Raw genomic sequence first — 16,599 nt, 5'->3', positions numbered from 1 at the left:
CATTATTTTGCTGTTACCTCCCCTTGGAAAGGCCCTTCATTTGAATTCCCTTTACCCAACTTACCCTAGAATACTTTGCGCTAAGTTAGACTAAAATTGGCTCGGTAGATCTGGAGACGAACATTTGAAAGCACACAAGTTAAAGTTTAATAAAGAAGATTTTTTGTAACTGGTGCATTGCTTCTTGTCACAGCGACTCCAGAGAAGAAGATGAAAATATGAAAAGTTTACGATAATTATGACAGACAACGAATTTCAATCAAAAACTCATGAGCCTTCTGGTTTAAGGTAAGGTAAAAAGATTGACATCCAAATAAACCATTCACTGGTCCCAAAATGGCTGTGACAGTGTTCTTTCAACAGTTTCTCAATATTAAAGAAAATAGATAAAATGTTGGTCCTAGGATGACTGTGAAAAAAAAGATTGATATCTCTCCAATAAAGGATAACTTGATAAGAAACTTTTGACTTCTTCCTCTGATCATTGGAAACATGTGTAACAAGTTTGATGATCCTAGGATCACAATTATTGTTTTGATCTGATCCAGAAGGTGCTGACAGTCAGACAGACAGCAATATACCAAAAAACAACTTGTCTAAGACAGGTGCATAACAAATATATCTCATTCAAATTCCCCAAATTTATAATATGGCACAGTCCACAAGGACCAGTACTTGTCATTAATCATCCTTCTCTTCCTCCTAATCAGTTTTTCATGCTTTTTAATCTTCATCTCTATCTGAATGCAGTTCTTGTGCTTTTTAATCTCTATCTCTGAATGCATTTCTTGTGCCTTTAATCTCCATCTCTATTTCTGAATGCAGTTCTTGTGCCTTTAATATCCATCTCTATCTGAATGCAGTTCTTGTGCCTTTAATCTCCATCTCTAACTCTGAATGCAGTTCTTGTGCCTTTAATCTCCATCTCTAACTCTGAGTGCGGTTCTTGTGCCTTTAATCTCCATCTCTAACTCTGAATGCAGTTCTTGTACCTTTAATCTCTAACTCTGAATGCGGTTCTTGTGCCTTTAATCTCCATCTCTAACTCTGAATGCGGTTCTTGTGCCTTTAATCTCCATCTCTAACTCTGAATGCGGTTCTTGTGCCTTTAATCTCCATCTCTAACTCTGAATGTAGGTCTCGTATTTTCCCATCCTCCTCCTCATTTCCATCTCTGAACACAGTATATATATATTTCAATAATCTTCATCTTCATCACTACTATCTTCATAACCTTCATCATGGTCACCACCTGCTCCCAAACCCTCAACTGAAATATTGAAATAAAACCAGTGGTATATTTAGTAACATGTGCAGAATTTTAGAATATGATGTAAGAAAACAGTCATTTTGGATTAATACATGAATACAGTTGTTTGGAAGACACTTTTAACAAGCGGCCAGAGAAGCTCATTGGAGGAAATTTACACATGTGTACCAAATGCAATAATTAAAATATTTGGAAAGTAGGTCCTAGTTATTGCTCTATCATTGTATTTCAAAATTTATGGCCACTAATAGAATCCACATTCTTTCTGAACAAATTGTTCACTCATGCACCTGCAAGTTATCTTCAATTTATGAAGTTTTGATATGTTGAAGAAAATGATTAAGTTTTTGATAGTTAGGTCAAATGTCATTGGGGTCATAGGTCAAGTGCTTTTGTGCCATTGGGTAGGTCTTATTAAATAGAATATACAAATACAATATTAAAGCTCTGGAGACTCGAAAGCTATTGGCAAAATTTTTTTTATGTGAAGTGTAGAAGTTCACAATATCAACAGTAGCAATCCACAAAGAAAGGCCCTGTCACAAGGAGTGCCCGTGTCAATCAAAATAAATGACCAATGATAATATGCTTCTGAAAATTAAGTCAACTTTACTCAGTTCTGAAGTGACCTTGACACTACACATTGTACCCTGGAGAGATGCTTGAACAAATCAAAATCTACACCAAATTGTGTTGCTCAATTGTGCATGCTTGGTAAAAATCCGAACCAAGTTTCTTGAGATCATTTTTAGTAACTAAATGTACTACTTTTTAAAAATGCTTTTCAAATTATCTCCCTTCCTTAAAAACTACCTCCTAAAATTTGATGTTATGTTTCAAGTCCTATTTTGGATAAAATTTTATATAAGAATTGATTGAAAAGGTTTTAAGATAAAGCCCACATCCAAAACATTTACTCACAACACACTTACATCCCAACGGCTATAAATATATATGCTGATGAATCCTTTTTGGCAACTTAATTTTTGTGAATTTTGTGTGTATCCATATCCCGAGAATTTCAAACCACAACAAAATACACAATTTATATTCATGTAATAAACAGAAACAAAACTGTAAAATCTGGATAATCCAACACAAATTTAATTTATTCCACCATATACAATGTATATATACTTCCGTAAGAGCAAGTGTTTCATGAAATAGTTATTTTTATTCCCCCTAAGCCCAACAAAGGATTGTTAATATCTCTATATATACTATTATACCTCTAAGAAATTTGACACAGTATCAATAGCTATCGGCCTCCATTGGATTGATTGATTGATGTTTTCCGCCACACTCGACAATTTTTCAGTTATCTGGTGGCGCCCAGTTTTTATTGGTGGAAGAGAGAACCCAGATACAGTGTACCTGGGAAGAGACCACCGACCTTCCAAAAGTAAACTGGGAAACTTTCTCACTTACTGGCGTGAGCGTGATTCGAACTCGCACCGACAGAGGTGAGAGGCCGTGGGATTTTGAGTGCGATGCTCTAACCACTTGGCCACGGAGGCCCCCTCCTCCATTGGAAGAAATTTTAATCACAGCCATGTTGACTTTCCACTTCTGCAATGCTTTTTTTTTCTGCAATGCTATTTGCCCCACCCTGTTAGGATCATCAAAATGTTTAGTTAAAAACGAATATAACAAGTAATAACAAGAGGTACTGTGAGCAATGCTCACTAAGAATACCCCCCGCTTACCCCAATCTCCCAAAGGGTGATGGTAATAGGTAAAACTTCAGTATTATGATCCAAAAGGTATCTAGGAACACAGCATCTCCATGCGATGAAAAAAGCCATTAAAGAATTTAAATGGAAACCATATTGCTACTTCGATGACCTTTGGACCCCAAAATCGATAGGGAACATCTTCATCCCATGGGTAGTCTATATATATGATATGGTGACGGTAGGTGGAAAGGATAATGCTTTAGAGCCCGGAAACCATTGCATCTACAGACGGACAGACAGACGGACAACCCGATTCCAGTATACCCCCCCCCCCCCACAACTTGTTGCGGGGGGGGGGGGGGGTGTGTATAATAATAACAGGATGCTGCTACTAAAGTCTCCCAGATTTACCCCCATCCTTCCTTTGACAAAAATTTAACCTTTCATAAAAAGTTTACTGACATATTTTCAATATTTAGAGATATCTTGCAAAATAACCAATTCAGATGAAATTGAGAATATATGAATCCTGCCAGTTGTGGTCAGATTCTTTACTGCCGATTCGTGAATAAATGTTGTCACGAATAACAGTGGGTTTGCAGTATGTTGCAACGTTGCTTAACATTTACATTTGAAGTGTAACCTCACAGCTGTACTTACATTGCTCTACGTGTTTGATGGGGTCGTATTTGAGGTCGATATCGGCAGCCTCGGGGTGTTCCTGGAGGTATATGTCCCTCGCCTCTACGGCTGCTTTCAACATCTCCTCCTTGTGGAGTTTATTCATGTCCCCCTGGTTACAGCTACAGAGCAGAAAACAGGTCTCATTTATGGTGTACAGTAAAACACAATTACATCAAACACCATTAGAATGAATTCATGCCTACAGCGAAGTGATTTTTATTCCCTGAAGTTTTAAAAACATGTGAACTTATTCGATATATAACGAATTACGCTTAAAGCAAAACATTCTTCATCCCCAACACTTTGCTATAACCGTGTTTTGTATATTGTTTTTACCTTCATATTGAGAATTTGTAGAAATGTTACAAGTTAAAGGTGAAGTGCAATAAATTTTAAATGGCGCTCAGTGCTGTAGAGGTGAGGTTTCTTTATCATGCCAACATCTACCGTGACACAGGGCCTACATTTTTAGATCATATCCAAAAAGACCTGTGACTTTAACTTCTAATGCAGGATGCTTGGCATAAAAACAGTCTCTACCTATGTTAAAAATCAATAATCGAACCTGGGTCCCCCAGTTTGAATTCACCACCCTAACCACTAGGCTACTACAATCTTGTGTTCACGTAAAATCTTTTGACAAGTTAATGACGGCATCAGTACGTACTTTTCCCCAGTGAAGTGATCATAGTCAATGTCCGGAGCTCGGCACACATAACAACTGGAAGCTCCACAAGTACAAGTCATTTTGTTGCAGCCAAACTCCTTCACAAATGCTTTTTGACAGTTGTGACAGCGCCTAATCATGGCCTCCGTCAGGCGAGCCTCGATGTACGTCCTCATGCCAACTTCTCCCTGCTTCTCCACCTCATTACAACGCAAAGGAATATGGTTTGGCTCCTTACAAAACCTTGAAATTAAAAAAACAACAATACATATTTTTTTCATTAAAGATCCATTTTTCTCTCCGAGTATAAAATTATTTTTTACTTATGCGCAAGTTTCAAAATATGAAAAATACACAAAGCATGCGTATATTAGGCAAACATTGTCATGTACGGCACATTGGGAAATTTTTGTATTTGGAATTCTTTATGTTTTTCTCTATATAAGGTAGTTTGAAATATTGGTGCATTAAAGTTTTGGCCGATGATTATCGAGGCAATTTAAGCCTTTATGATTCATCTCAAAGGAAATTTTTTGCGCTTTTTATTTTTTGTGAAGTTTTAGTCATCCATGAAATCAATTCAACGTAAGACTGAAATGGTATGCCCCCTTCACGATATGATACATATTGCAATACTTATGCCACAATTCAATATTTTCAATACGATACATTTTATAGAAGAAACCAATGATAACTTTGAAGAAAAATTTTCTTGCAAAGATTCAATCACAATTTCAAAAGTAAACTGTTTCCAAACCGCCGAACAGTAAGATGTCTGTTGGCTCTGTAGTTTAAACTGATTAAGTTCATTATTGCTTTTGTCAAACTCTAGGCTAACAACAGTTTGACAGTTATCGGACGCCATTTTGTCCCTTGTGCATGTAAAAATCATAAGTACAGGTCAAGCCCCATGTATTTCATTAAACAACGAATCAAATAAAAAATCGGGGCAATGAATCGAACATTGAATTGAGCGTTTATATTGAACAGTACCAAAATTTCGGTGAATCGTTTCAGCCCTATTTCAATGCACCAAAATTACATGACCTGATATACAATATTAAAGTATTTACTGAGTACACATGTGAGGAGAATATTCTGAAATATGTCAAATACAGGTACGTCATTGTAAATGTGACTACAACAAACAAAATAATCTGTGCAATAATTTTCAGAAATACACAATGAAAAAATCAATGAATGCACCCAGGGGTCCATGAGCCAAGTTGCATGGGATGCATTGTAAAGTCAGGAATGATGTGGCATATTTATAATTGTGAAGAACTAATTTCAGTTTTAAACTTTCCGAGTTACTGTCCAGAAACCATATTTGTCTGAAGTTTTCAATCTATTTTCGGTCACTGTGACCTTGACCTTTGACCTTTTTTCTCCAAAATCAATAGGGTCCTTGCTTTACTGGTATCCAACAATATATCCAAGTTTCATTTGATTCAAATTAAAAATTTTCGAGTTATCCTCCGGAAACCAAATTTTAAAAAATTTTTAAATCTATTTTCGGTCACTGTGACCTTGACCTTTGACCTTTTTTCTCCAAAATCAATAGGGGTCTTCCTTACCTGGTATCCAACAATATATCAAAGTTTCATTTGATTCGGATTTAAACTTTCTGAGTTATCATCCGGAAACCAAATTTTTCTGAAATTTTCATTCTATTTTCGGTCACTGTGACCTTGACCTTTGACCATTTTTCTCCAAAATCAATAGGGGTCTTCCTTTTCTGGTACCCAACAATATATCAAAGTTTCATTTGATTAGATTTTAAACTTTTCGAGTTATCATCCTGAAACCAATTGTTGACGCCCAACCGCCCGCCCACATCACCAAACCAATAGCTGAGTTCAACTTCCTTGCAACTCGGCTATTAACAACGAATCACTTATCAAAAGAATTATACATATCCATTCTCTATCCAGAGTTCCGTGAGAGAATTATACATATCCTGTAGATTCTTAAATATATTCATGGAATTTATGATCATGCAATTTAGCGCGACTCACCATTCTCAATATAAAATTACTCACTTTTATTTTCATATTGCTGAAATACATGTAAAAACTTTTGCTCAACAATCCACTCACAACTTCGCGTTCTCGCATTTTGACATCTAAGAGTATATAATTTCTTGATATTTATAAGAACTCGTATAACATACGGTATACATACAGTATTAAACGTACACATCAAAACAAATACCAGCATGCTATGATCTTCAATTTTACCTGCAAGATTCTTTCAGACATTCAGGATTCAGGCACTTGAACACTTTATCATTTTGATCTGGCATAATGGTGGCAAAAGTACAGAAGGGACAAGAAACTAAATCTGGGATGTCTGCCTTCTGAATCTCCTCTTCCTGCATCTTTCTTAAAACAATGGAGAAAATATTGACAGGCAGCACATGTTGAAGGGTAGAAAGTGAGAAATGTTCTGAGCACGTCCCATCCATGCATTTGAAATCTGTCTTTCCTTGACCTATCACAACCTCCGCCGATCTGCGGACACATGTTTTGCAGAAGAGGTGGCCCTCGGGACAGGCGGCCATGTTTTCAAACAGACACTCTTCATCAAAACAACACTGGCACTCCATCAGCTGCCCACTGTCCCGAGCCTCCTGGAGACGTAGCTCGTACAACTGCTTCTTGTCATGAAGGTACCCTGAAATCATTAAATAACTGTAACCTTGGACCGAAAAAAAGATACACAAATACGGATCACCCCAAAGTACACATGCAGTGTATATAGTAAATACCACAGTGTCACATGTGGATCCATGCCATTGTGGTAAAAATAAAATCAGATGACTATTTTTTATCCTTTAAACGTTCATTAATACAGTGATCCCCCGCTATATTGCTCCCCGTTATGTTGGTGTTATAACGGGGGATCACTGTACTTGTCCATACATGTCCAAGACCGAGTGTAATGTCGATATTGACGACATCGACAATGTCGTGTCGATATCGTTTCGATATCAACCACATGGAGTTTTTGTAATTGACTGAGATTTGTGAAATAATTAATATTGAAAATTTACCACAGACTAACTATCATGTCGATATTGACGATATCAATTCGATATTGTATCGATATCGAAAGTTGTATGGATTTTGTTGTTGAAGTCAATCATCATAAATGACGCTGGGTGCTTTGTCGATATCGTCGATATCGACAAAACTGTTCCGCTATTGTATCGATATCGATCGTGTTTCGTGAATTTATTAAGAATTCTGCCTGAGGTTCATGCAGATTTTTAGATTCAACTCCAAACGATATCAACAGTAATAGAAACTTAATCAATTTAGAATGCTTAAACACATGCACATCTATAAAAAAAAAACAGTGGTAAGGATGGTCACAAAAAACTTATAAATATCATGGTTCGATATCAATATGATATCGTCGATATCAACAGCAAGGGATACTTTGTTAATGCAAATTACCTAAACATCTGCACAATTATCAGAATGATGCAGGCAAGGACATGCACAACCATTTGTTTTACAATCATGATTCGATATCGACACGATATCGTAGATATCGACAACAAGGGAATCTCAGTCAGTGTTAAATTTATAAACAGACAAACAACAATGAAGAAATATAGTTGGTAGAATGTCACAACAAAATCTTGAGACGTCACGGTAACGATTCGATATCGATACGATATCGTTGATATCGACAGTAAGGGGAACTCATTTAGTGCAACATAGCGAAATTTATACACAAGTGTAAAGAAATATAGTAGCTAGGACAGTCATAACGAATTGTTTAACAATATTGATTCGATATCGATACGATATCATCGATGTCGTCGATATCGACAACAAGGTAAAATAAGTACACAAGTGATAATTTAATCGACCATATGCACGACCCTATGCTATGTCGAAAAGAATATGAATATTTAGATAAAGTGAGATGTCATCAAAGGTCATATAGGCTTGAATTACGGGAAAATGTATGCAACGGATACTTTGTTGACAATCATGATTCGACATCAATTTGATATCATCGATATCGACATAACGCCATGTCTTGGACATAACTCTGCTTGTCTGTTTTGCTCAGTGGGTTTAGGTGTTACGTTGGAAAATCTGTAATAATCTCAAATTCAAGTTCAACGGAGATTTTCAATTTTTCTATAAATAATAATTTTCGCACTCACATAGCAATATTTTGCTACAAAATGGTAGTGTTGTACCTCTTCAGGTCAAAATCTACTTTAACCAACTTCAGGCATATGAAATGAAAGGCATAATGCTTTTTTTAAGTAGTAGCTTTTTCGAAATTTGTTTTAATGAAAATGTACTTTTGATCTCTCCTTCATTCTCGGAATACAACTTCTCGTAGTAAAAGAACTCGTCAGCTTCCTCCGGCATCAGACAGTCAGCATCGCTTAGTAACTGATTCCGAAACTTCTTTGAGTTCTCTGGAAAAAATAGCAAAGTTTTAGGTTTTATCAATGAAATCTTGCATAAAAGTACATCCGTCATATCTACAAACTACTATTTCACAAAATGTTAGTTACTAGGTAAAAGACAGTAATACTGTAATACATATTGTATTAGGTTTTTTTTAAGGTCTTGATTTCATGAACAATTAGGCTACCCTGCTTGATTTATTTTCATTGTTTGGGAATTTTAAAGCAAAAATTGGGGAAAATACCTGCATTTTAGCATTGGGAATGGAGCCTTATTTAGGTCCCTACAGACCATAAAAAATCACTGTGTATAAGCCTAAACTGTACAAAATGATTATCAGTAATACTGATAGTTTACCTATTAGTAGTATTAGTCTAGTATTTATTGATGATGGACATCAGTAATACTGATAGTTTACCTATAAGTAGTATTAGTCTAGTATTTATTGATGATGGACATCAGTAATACTGATAGTTTACCTATAAGTAGTATTAGTCTAGTATCTATTAATGATGGACATCAGTAATACTGATAGTTTACCTATAAGTAGTATTAGTCTAGTATTTACTGATGATGGATATCAGTAATACTGATAGTTTACCTATAAGTAGTATTAGTCTAGTATTTACTGATGATGGATATCAGTAATACTGATAGTTTACCTATTAGTAGTATTAGTCTAGTATTTACTGAGGATGGATATCAGTAATACTGATAGTTTACCTATTAGTAGTATTAGTCTAGTATTTACTGATGATGGATATCAGTAATACTGATAGTTTACCTACAAGTAGTATTAGTCTAGTATTTACTGAGGATGGATATCAGTAATACTGATAGTTTACCTATAAGTAGTATTAGTCTAGTATTTACTGAGGATGGATATCAGTAATACTGATAGTTTACCTATAAGTAGTATTAGTCTAGTATTTACTGAGGATGGATATCAGTAATACTGATACTTTACCTATAAGTAGTTTTAGTCTAGTATTTACTGAGGATGGATATCAGTAATACTGATAGTTTACCTATAAGTAGTATTAGTCTAGTATTTACTGAGGATGGATATCAGTAATACTGATAGTTTACCTATAAGTAGTATTAGTCTAGTATTTACTGAGGATGGATATCAGTAATACTGATACTTTACCTATAAGTAGTATTAGTCTAGTATTTATTGATGGATATCAGTAATACTGATAGTTTACCTATTAGTAGTATTAGTCTAGTATTCAGATGATGGATATCAGTAATACTGATAGTTTACCTATTAGTAGTATTAGTCTAGTATTTATTAATGATGGATATCAGTAATACTGATACTTTACCTATTAGTAGTATTAGTCTAATATTTACTGAGGATGGATATCAGTAATACTGATAGTTTACCTATAAGTAGTATTAGTCTAGTATTTACTGAGGATGGATATCAGTAATACTGATAGTTTACCTATTAGTAGTATTAGTCTAGTATTTACTGAGGATGGATATCAGTAATACTGATAGTTTACCTATTAGTAGTATTAGTCTAGTATTTACTGAGGATGGATAGGTGACTGAATTACAATACCTACCAGGAATGCCTTCTAATTTTTTTTCAATCTTGCATTTGCTCAGGTGATAGTGATAATTGTGTTGCTCGAGTACTTCTATAAGGAATGACTTTTTTAACTTCCTGTAATCTTTCCTCAGCTGTTGAAGTGTGTGTTCTTTATAAGAACTGGACATCTCTTTATCGACATTTAGAAATGTGTCCATAGGGTCAGGAAATCTGACGAGGAATGACTCCATGTCAAACTGCAGGTGTTGAATTCGATTGTGCATGGCTTGTTTTTTTCGTTCCTCCAGAGCTTTGAGTCTTGGGTAGTTCTTGTGCTCAAACAATTCCATGGCAATATTTCTAAGTTTGTCTTTGTCGTCAGAGTGTTCCTCCAGTTTATCATAAATATAATTTGGATCGCAGTCTGGAAATATTTCCATCAACTCGTCCACCTCCTCCTGAATGTGTCTGAGCAGACCTCCATTTGTTCCCACATGCATAACATCAGACAAATGCACAGAGTTTTGGTCCACACTAGCAGCAACACTCTGTGAATCGCAATCTCCTGATTTCATAAGTTCCTCTATCACAACTTTGAGACGATTTTTCTTTTCATGATGAGCTGTCAAGTATTCGTAGACCTCATTAGGGTCTTTTTCAGGTAAAACTTTACACACAATCCTCATATCCCGGTACAGGGGATCCTCGAGGTGTTTTGGATCTACTGGGAGAGAAGTCTCTTTCTTCAAAGAACCTGACGGGCCACTTTGATTTCGAAGTTGAACAATAATCTTTTGTACCCTGTCGGTCTGTCGACAATTTCTTTCTATGAGTTTATACACCTGCTCAGGATCGGCTGTAGGCAAAACAGACAATACTACCATCATGTCATCCAGGTATTCATCTTTCTGAACGGCTGATGATTTATAGTATTTTACCAATATCTGGCTGACGACGTAATCTACTCGATCCGGTCTGTCTTTATTTTCGTACAACAGTTGCTGGATTTCACCAGCAGTCATGGGCAGCTTGGAAACATTGGCTGAGGCTTTGTCAATCACTGTTACCAAATCCTCCACACAAGAGACATCTTCTTTTGAGCTCTTCTTCTCATCTTCTTTCTTACCTTTATCTACATCCTCTAAAATTTCATTAATCACCTGGTCCACTCTGTTTGGGTTACCTCGCCTCCCTTTGAGTTTCTCGTACACAACGTCAACATCGATACCGTTTACAATATTTGATATTAAGTTAGCGTCCTTCAGCACCGATTCAATCTTCGTCATCTTCGGTGGAGACAATTTTATATCCTCCTCAGTTAACTCTACGACGGGTGTTCCAGCCTCCTCTCTGATTGGACTGTCAGAATCCTTTAGAGTCGGGCTCAAAGCTCTTCCAAATAAATTCTCGTTTGATTCGCCTTCTTCTGTATCGTACGGTTCTGTGTCCTGATCACACAAAGCATCTTCCTCAGTACAGGGAGCAAAACCCCCACTCCCGCAGCTGTTATCATCATTCAATTCATTGTCCTCTGGGGCATCTGTGTCCACTTTCACCTTTTTGGCCGATGACGGACCATGTGTGATGGGTTCCTCCATTCTGATACCAGTACCTGTGAAAAAATCACGCAATAGTATTGTACAACTATATTGTTCCTTTATTCTAGATTACTATTTGTAAAGCCAATATACAATATGGTGTGTATCCTCGTTGATTTGGAAACACTTTAAAACTAACTGTTCAATCATTACAGGATAGAGTTTTTATACATAAATAAGATAGAGTTTTCTCCCCTTAATATCAATGTGAGATAGTTTTCTCCCCATAATATCAATGTGAGATAGAGTTTTCTCCCCTTTAAATCAATGTGAGATAGTTTTCTCCCCTTGATATCAATGTGAGATAGAGTTTTCTCCCCTTAATATCAATGTAAGATAGTTTTCTTCCCATGATATCAATGTGAGATAGAGTTTTCTCCCCTTAATATCAATATGAGATTAATAGAATCCTTCATTAGTATGAGTGTGGGGTAGGGAAATTCCAATGAGGGGACAAAATTCGCAGTCTAGGACGAAGCTTTGCTGAGTCCTAGACAGCGAATCTTGTTCCAGAGGTGGAATTTCCCTATCCTACACAAGTAAATAATGAAGGATTATTTTTCTCACATTTTATGTACAGTTTAGTGCATAACTTTTTGAGCTTTGAGAAAATTCTAAATTAGCAAAATCCTCATTTGGACTTTAATTCAAAAACTAATTAGATAGGCAGAAAGAGCATACCCGAAAATGGTTTACACTGTACAGTAAGTGTAAACTAAAAAAAACCCAAGGTTGTCCACCAGAAAGCTATATATACAATAAAATTTAAAGATAACAATTCAAAATATTTTTACTTCACTGTGTAATGTAAATCATAGAAAATATATGATGTCACAATCAAATGACGTCGCAGCAGTGTGAGACAGAAAAATCTCACATGGCTGTCTCACATGGGTAAAGTCGATCTCACACTACTGAAAATGTGAGAAAGAGTTTTCTCCCCTTGATATTAATGTGAGATAGAGTTTTCTCCTCTTAAAGATCCAACAAAAATACCATACAGTTTCTTCACGGATCACTGGATGTGGACAGAGCTCATCTATGGTCATTGTTATTTACCTGGAATTTACTTTGCTAAGACATCAGGGTGTTGTGTATAGTTTTGATATACACAGGACCTGTCTCATGACCCTCTGCAGAGTTTCTGTGGTCATAGTGTTTGAATAATAGTTGCATTCCTAAGGGTAGCTGACACATATTCTACACCCATCCCCTCTTTCTCTTACTCTCAGTCTTTGACTCGATGAATAATTTCTGTTATAAATGTAGATGTATCATACATGTAAATTGATAACATATTAATTATTTCACAATAAGTTACAAGTTTTAGAAATTAATGTGCAAACTATTGTTTGATTTCTGATTGTGTGATTTATAATACATGTATATATAGAGGGGGGGGGGTGCAATTATATTAAAATTGTATTGTTCAAGGTTCTTTTTAAAAACAATTGAATTGCAAGAAAATGGCAGTTGTGGACATGCCAATGCTATAAAAACTCTAGAATACAGGTCTTCAAGATCCAAAGAATGTCTGTAGGTACTGGCTATTATTGTTATCAAAACACCTCTCTGGGGTCCCTCCAGACCACTGTTTCTGCAGATGTCACTGCAACTGAGAGCTATTGTTAAATGTTTGATTGACAGGCGGCTTACAATTTGGGGGTGTTAACTTAAAACTGGGTCTTTAATATTAATGTGAGATAGAGTCTTCACCCCTTAATAACAATGTGAGATAGTTTTCTCCCCTTACTATCAATGTGATTTAGAGTATCAATGTGAGATTTCTCTCCATACATGTACTACCATTGTGAGATTAATAGAATCCTTCATTAGTACGAGTGTGAGATAGGGAAATTCCACCGAGGGGACAAGATTCGCAGTCTAGGACGAGGCTTTGCCGAGTCATTCGGAGTCAACAGTGAATCTTGTTCCAGAGGTGGAATTTCCCTATCCCACACGAATAAATAATGAAGGATTATTTTTCTCACATTTCACCCACAGTTTCGTGCATAAATTCAGGAGCTTTTAATTAAGAAAATTCAAAATCCTCATCTGAACTTATGCAAAAGCTAATTTTCTTGTTTGAACTGGATGCCAATTAAGGATTATTTTATGTTTAGAAAGGTTGTCTTTCTGTTCAAAGTTTTAAATAATCAAATGCCAAATTACCTAAACGTGTTTAAATATACAAGAGATGTGAGTTGCCGCCGAACCAGGTCAAATGATTATATGTCTAATTTATTATATTTTACCAAGAGCTAAAACTGAAAATTATAAACGTTCATACAGCTACTCTTCTGCATTCCTTTGGAACAAACTGTCTCAAAATGTTCGAAGCTCTGGTTCAGTTGGCATTTTTAAAGCTGTGTATTTGATGGAATATTTTCAAAGAAGTAGCACTTAAACATCGTGCTTTCCTCTTTTTGTTCAGGTGTGCCAAATGTAGTTGTGATATGGCACTGTGTGTGCGTGTGTCTTATGCTATTTTTCCCTCTTTCCTTTTATGTCATGTATTCATATTTAGGTAATAATTCTATCACTAATTAGGTGTGTCTTATGCTATATTTTCTCCCTTTTCCTTTTATATCGTATTCATGTTTTGATACTAATTTTAGATGTTAATTTTATGTTTGTGTATATGTTTTACTGCAGGACCACAATGTAAACTAGGTATATGCTAATTTGTGTTATCCTGGATAAATAAAGGCTATTATTATTATCATTATTAGATAGGCAGAAAGAGTATAGCCGGAACCCCCCCCCCCCCCCCAAAAAAAAACAAACCCAAGGATGTCCATCAAAAGCTATCAATTATATCAGATTGAAATTTAAAGAAAAGAAATACAAAATATTTTACTTCACTCTGTTACAGAAATCATAGCAAATATATAGTGATATCACAATCAATTACGTTGCAGCAATGCAAGACAGAAAAATCCCAAAAAATTATGTCACCGCAGCCTCCTTTAGGGCTGTCAACAGACGTAAAAACTCAAGTCAGGTGAAATAAACGACAGAATACAACAAATAAAGCTGATGGCATGAGATTTGGATAATAGACATTATAAGTAGAACTACACTACCCTGATGAGATATTCACAGAATTTCCATTGGGAAAGCTGTTTATACGTCTCGGAGCGGGTAGCCCTGTTTGTTTGCATGATTTTGTTGCGCACCTTTACATAAAATTGTTATCTCACAAGTATTCATCTCAAAAGCTTACAAAAAGACGAAACTGACTATTCAGATCAACTTAGGAGGGTGATCGGTGGGGAAATAACATATTTTGGATGAATTATTGGTTCTATATTTTTTCATTGACATTGGGTCTAGAAAGGGGGGGGGGTGTACAGAAGATTTATACACGCAATCCACACGTCGGGAGGCTGTGTCCGAACCCACCCCCTTCCAATTTGTTAAATTTTCAGATTCTTACACACCCCCAACCAGGGGTACATTTCTGTATCTGCGTCGGATAATTTACTACGTCTTGGACAGACGGTGGTCTATAGCTAAGACTGGGCCCTAACGTCACGGCACAGGAACCGGCAATTGCAGGCAATATTACACAGGCAACATACAAAAAGTACTAGTACTAGGCCTGTAACGCGGTGTGAATGAACCAATGATATAAATAAACATGACAATCGACATGTCCCAAAGCGTCGCTGTTTATGTCGCAAAGTTTTCCAAAATTTCTTTACATACCCTAAACTTTAACAGGAACAACTCTTCTATCGCACAATAATATCTGGTGATGACAAGTAGGCCTACTTGAAGTAAACATCTAGCATGTCAAAGGGACCCTTGCATCAAAAGAGAAACATCAGCCAGTTTCGAATCAATGCCTTTTCTTCCTCGTTCTACAAAAGATTTCTATTTGGGGGGTTTCTCCAAACCCGCACGAGTCTATAATTATAGAGTCGCTTTTTTAGCTCACCTGGGCCAAAGGCTTCGCTCGTCGTCTGTCCGCCTGTCTGTCTGAAAACTTTTAAAATATCTTCTACTTTGTAGTGATCTGATTACTCTCTGAAAAAAAAAACAAAAACCCGCCTACATCTGCACGTGTTCTTTGAAAAAGAACCTAGGGATTTTGTGTAATATTTTGCTTGTACGATGCTTAGCACATGCTTGTTAGAATTAGTCTAGAATAGTTGTTACTAAAGTATAATAGTTTTTGTCTGACATATCCATTCATATACAATGGAAATACAACATGGTGTCAGAAGTACTGTGACTGACATACATGTATCGGAGAATTCATCAGTTTCATTTCGTATTAAAAATGGCTGAGAGTCAACACTTCACAACACCATATACTCGTATTACCATCAGCGAGGAAGGACTGCAGGAAATGGTCATTCTTCATCAACACGGTACGGAACTGGAACAACCTACCTCCGGATATCACCTCAGCAGCATCACTTGAGATGTTCAAATCTCAACAAGTGAACAATCTTTTCCACCACTAAATAGACTGTTTTTACCCTGTTTTTTAACCACATACGTACACTCACAAACTGGCAGAATATTCAATGAGTTGAAGGAGGCCAGCAATTGGAAGAAGAAGAGTCATTTCAAGAAACCCCCAGAAATGGACTTCTCACATGAAGCAAACCTCTCTGAAAAATAGAAGAGATGGAAGCAAACGATGAACTTATAATACCTAGACGTGGCACTTGCAGACAAAACCAAAATTTAAATGCAAATTTGCATTAA

The 16,599-nt window shown here is 36.2% G+C and overlaps 1 protein-coding gene across 2 annotated transcripts in view; it reads right to left on the bottom strand.

The window, feature by feature from the left end:
- LOC125649902 (uncharacterized) overlaps positions 1 to 15,558 on the bottom strand; it is a 16,981-nt gene extending 1,423 nt beyond the window's left edge. The window contains exons 1-7 of one of the 2 annotated variants that reach the window (XM_056165756.1): positions 15,317 to 15,550; positions 10,314 to 11,891; positions 8,628 to 8,747; positions 6,538 to 6,973; positions 4,298 to 4,540; positions 3,607 to 3,749; positions 1 to 1,270 (exon numbers count right to left, since the gene is read on the bottom strand). The exon at positions 1 to 1,270 is cut by the window's left edge and continues 1,423 nt beyond it. In XM_056165756.1, the coding sequence (XP_056021731.1) occupies positions 1,197 to 1,270; positions 3,607 to 3,749; positions 4,298 to 4,540; positions 6,538 to 6,973; positions 8,628 to 8,747; positions 10,314 to 11,891; positions 15,317 to 15,338 (2,616 nt within the window). In that variant the 5' untranslated portion in view covers positions 15,339 to 15,550 and the 3' untranslated portion in view covers positions 1 to 1,196. Of the gene's footprint in view, positions 1,271 to 3,606; positions 3,750 to 4,297; positions 4,541 to 6,339; positions 6,356 to 6,537; positions 6,974 to 8,627; positions 8,748 to 10,313; positions 11,892 to 15,316 lie in introns of those variants that run through there. The other variant, XM_048877752.2, reaches the window with a different exon arrangement.
- Positions 15,559 to 16,599: the final 1,041 nt, after the last annotated feature.

This window comes from Ostrea edulis, chromosome 5 (genome assembly GCF_947568905.1).
Source record: "Ostrea edulis chromosome 5, xbOstEdul1.1, whole genome shotgun sequence".
NCBI lineage: Eukaryota > Metazoa > Mollusca > Bivalvia > Ostreida > Ostreidae > Ostrea > Ostrea edulis.
This window is presented reverse-complemented; position numbering and strand designations above follow the sequence as displayed.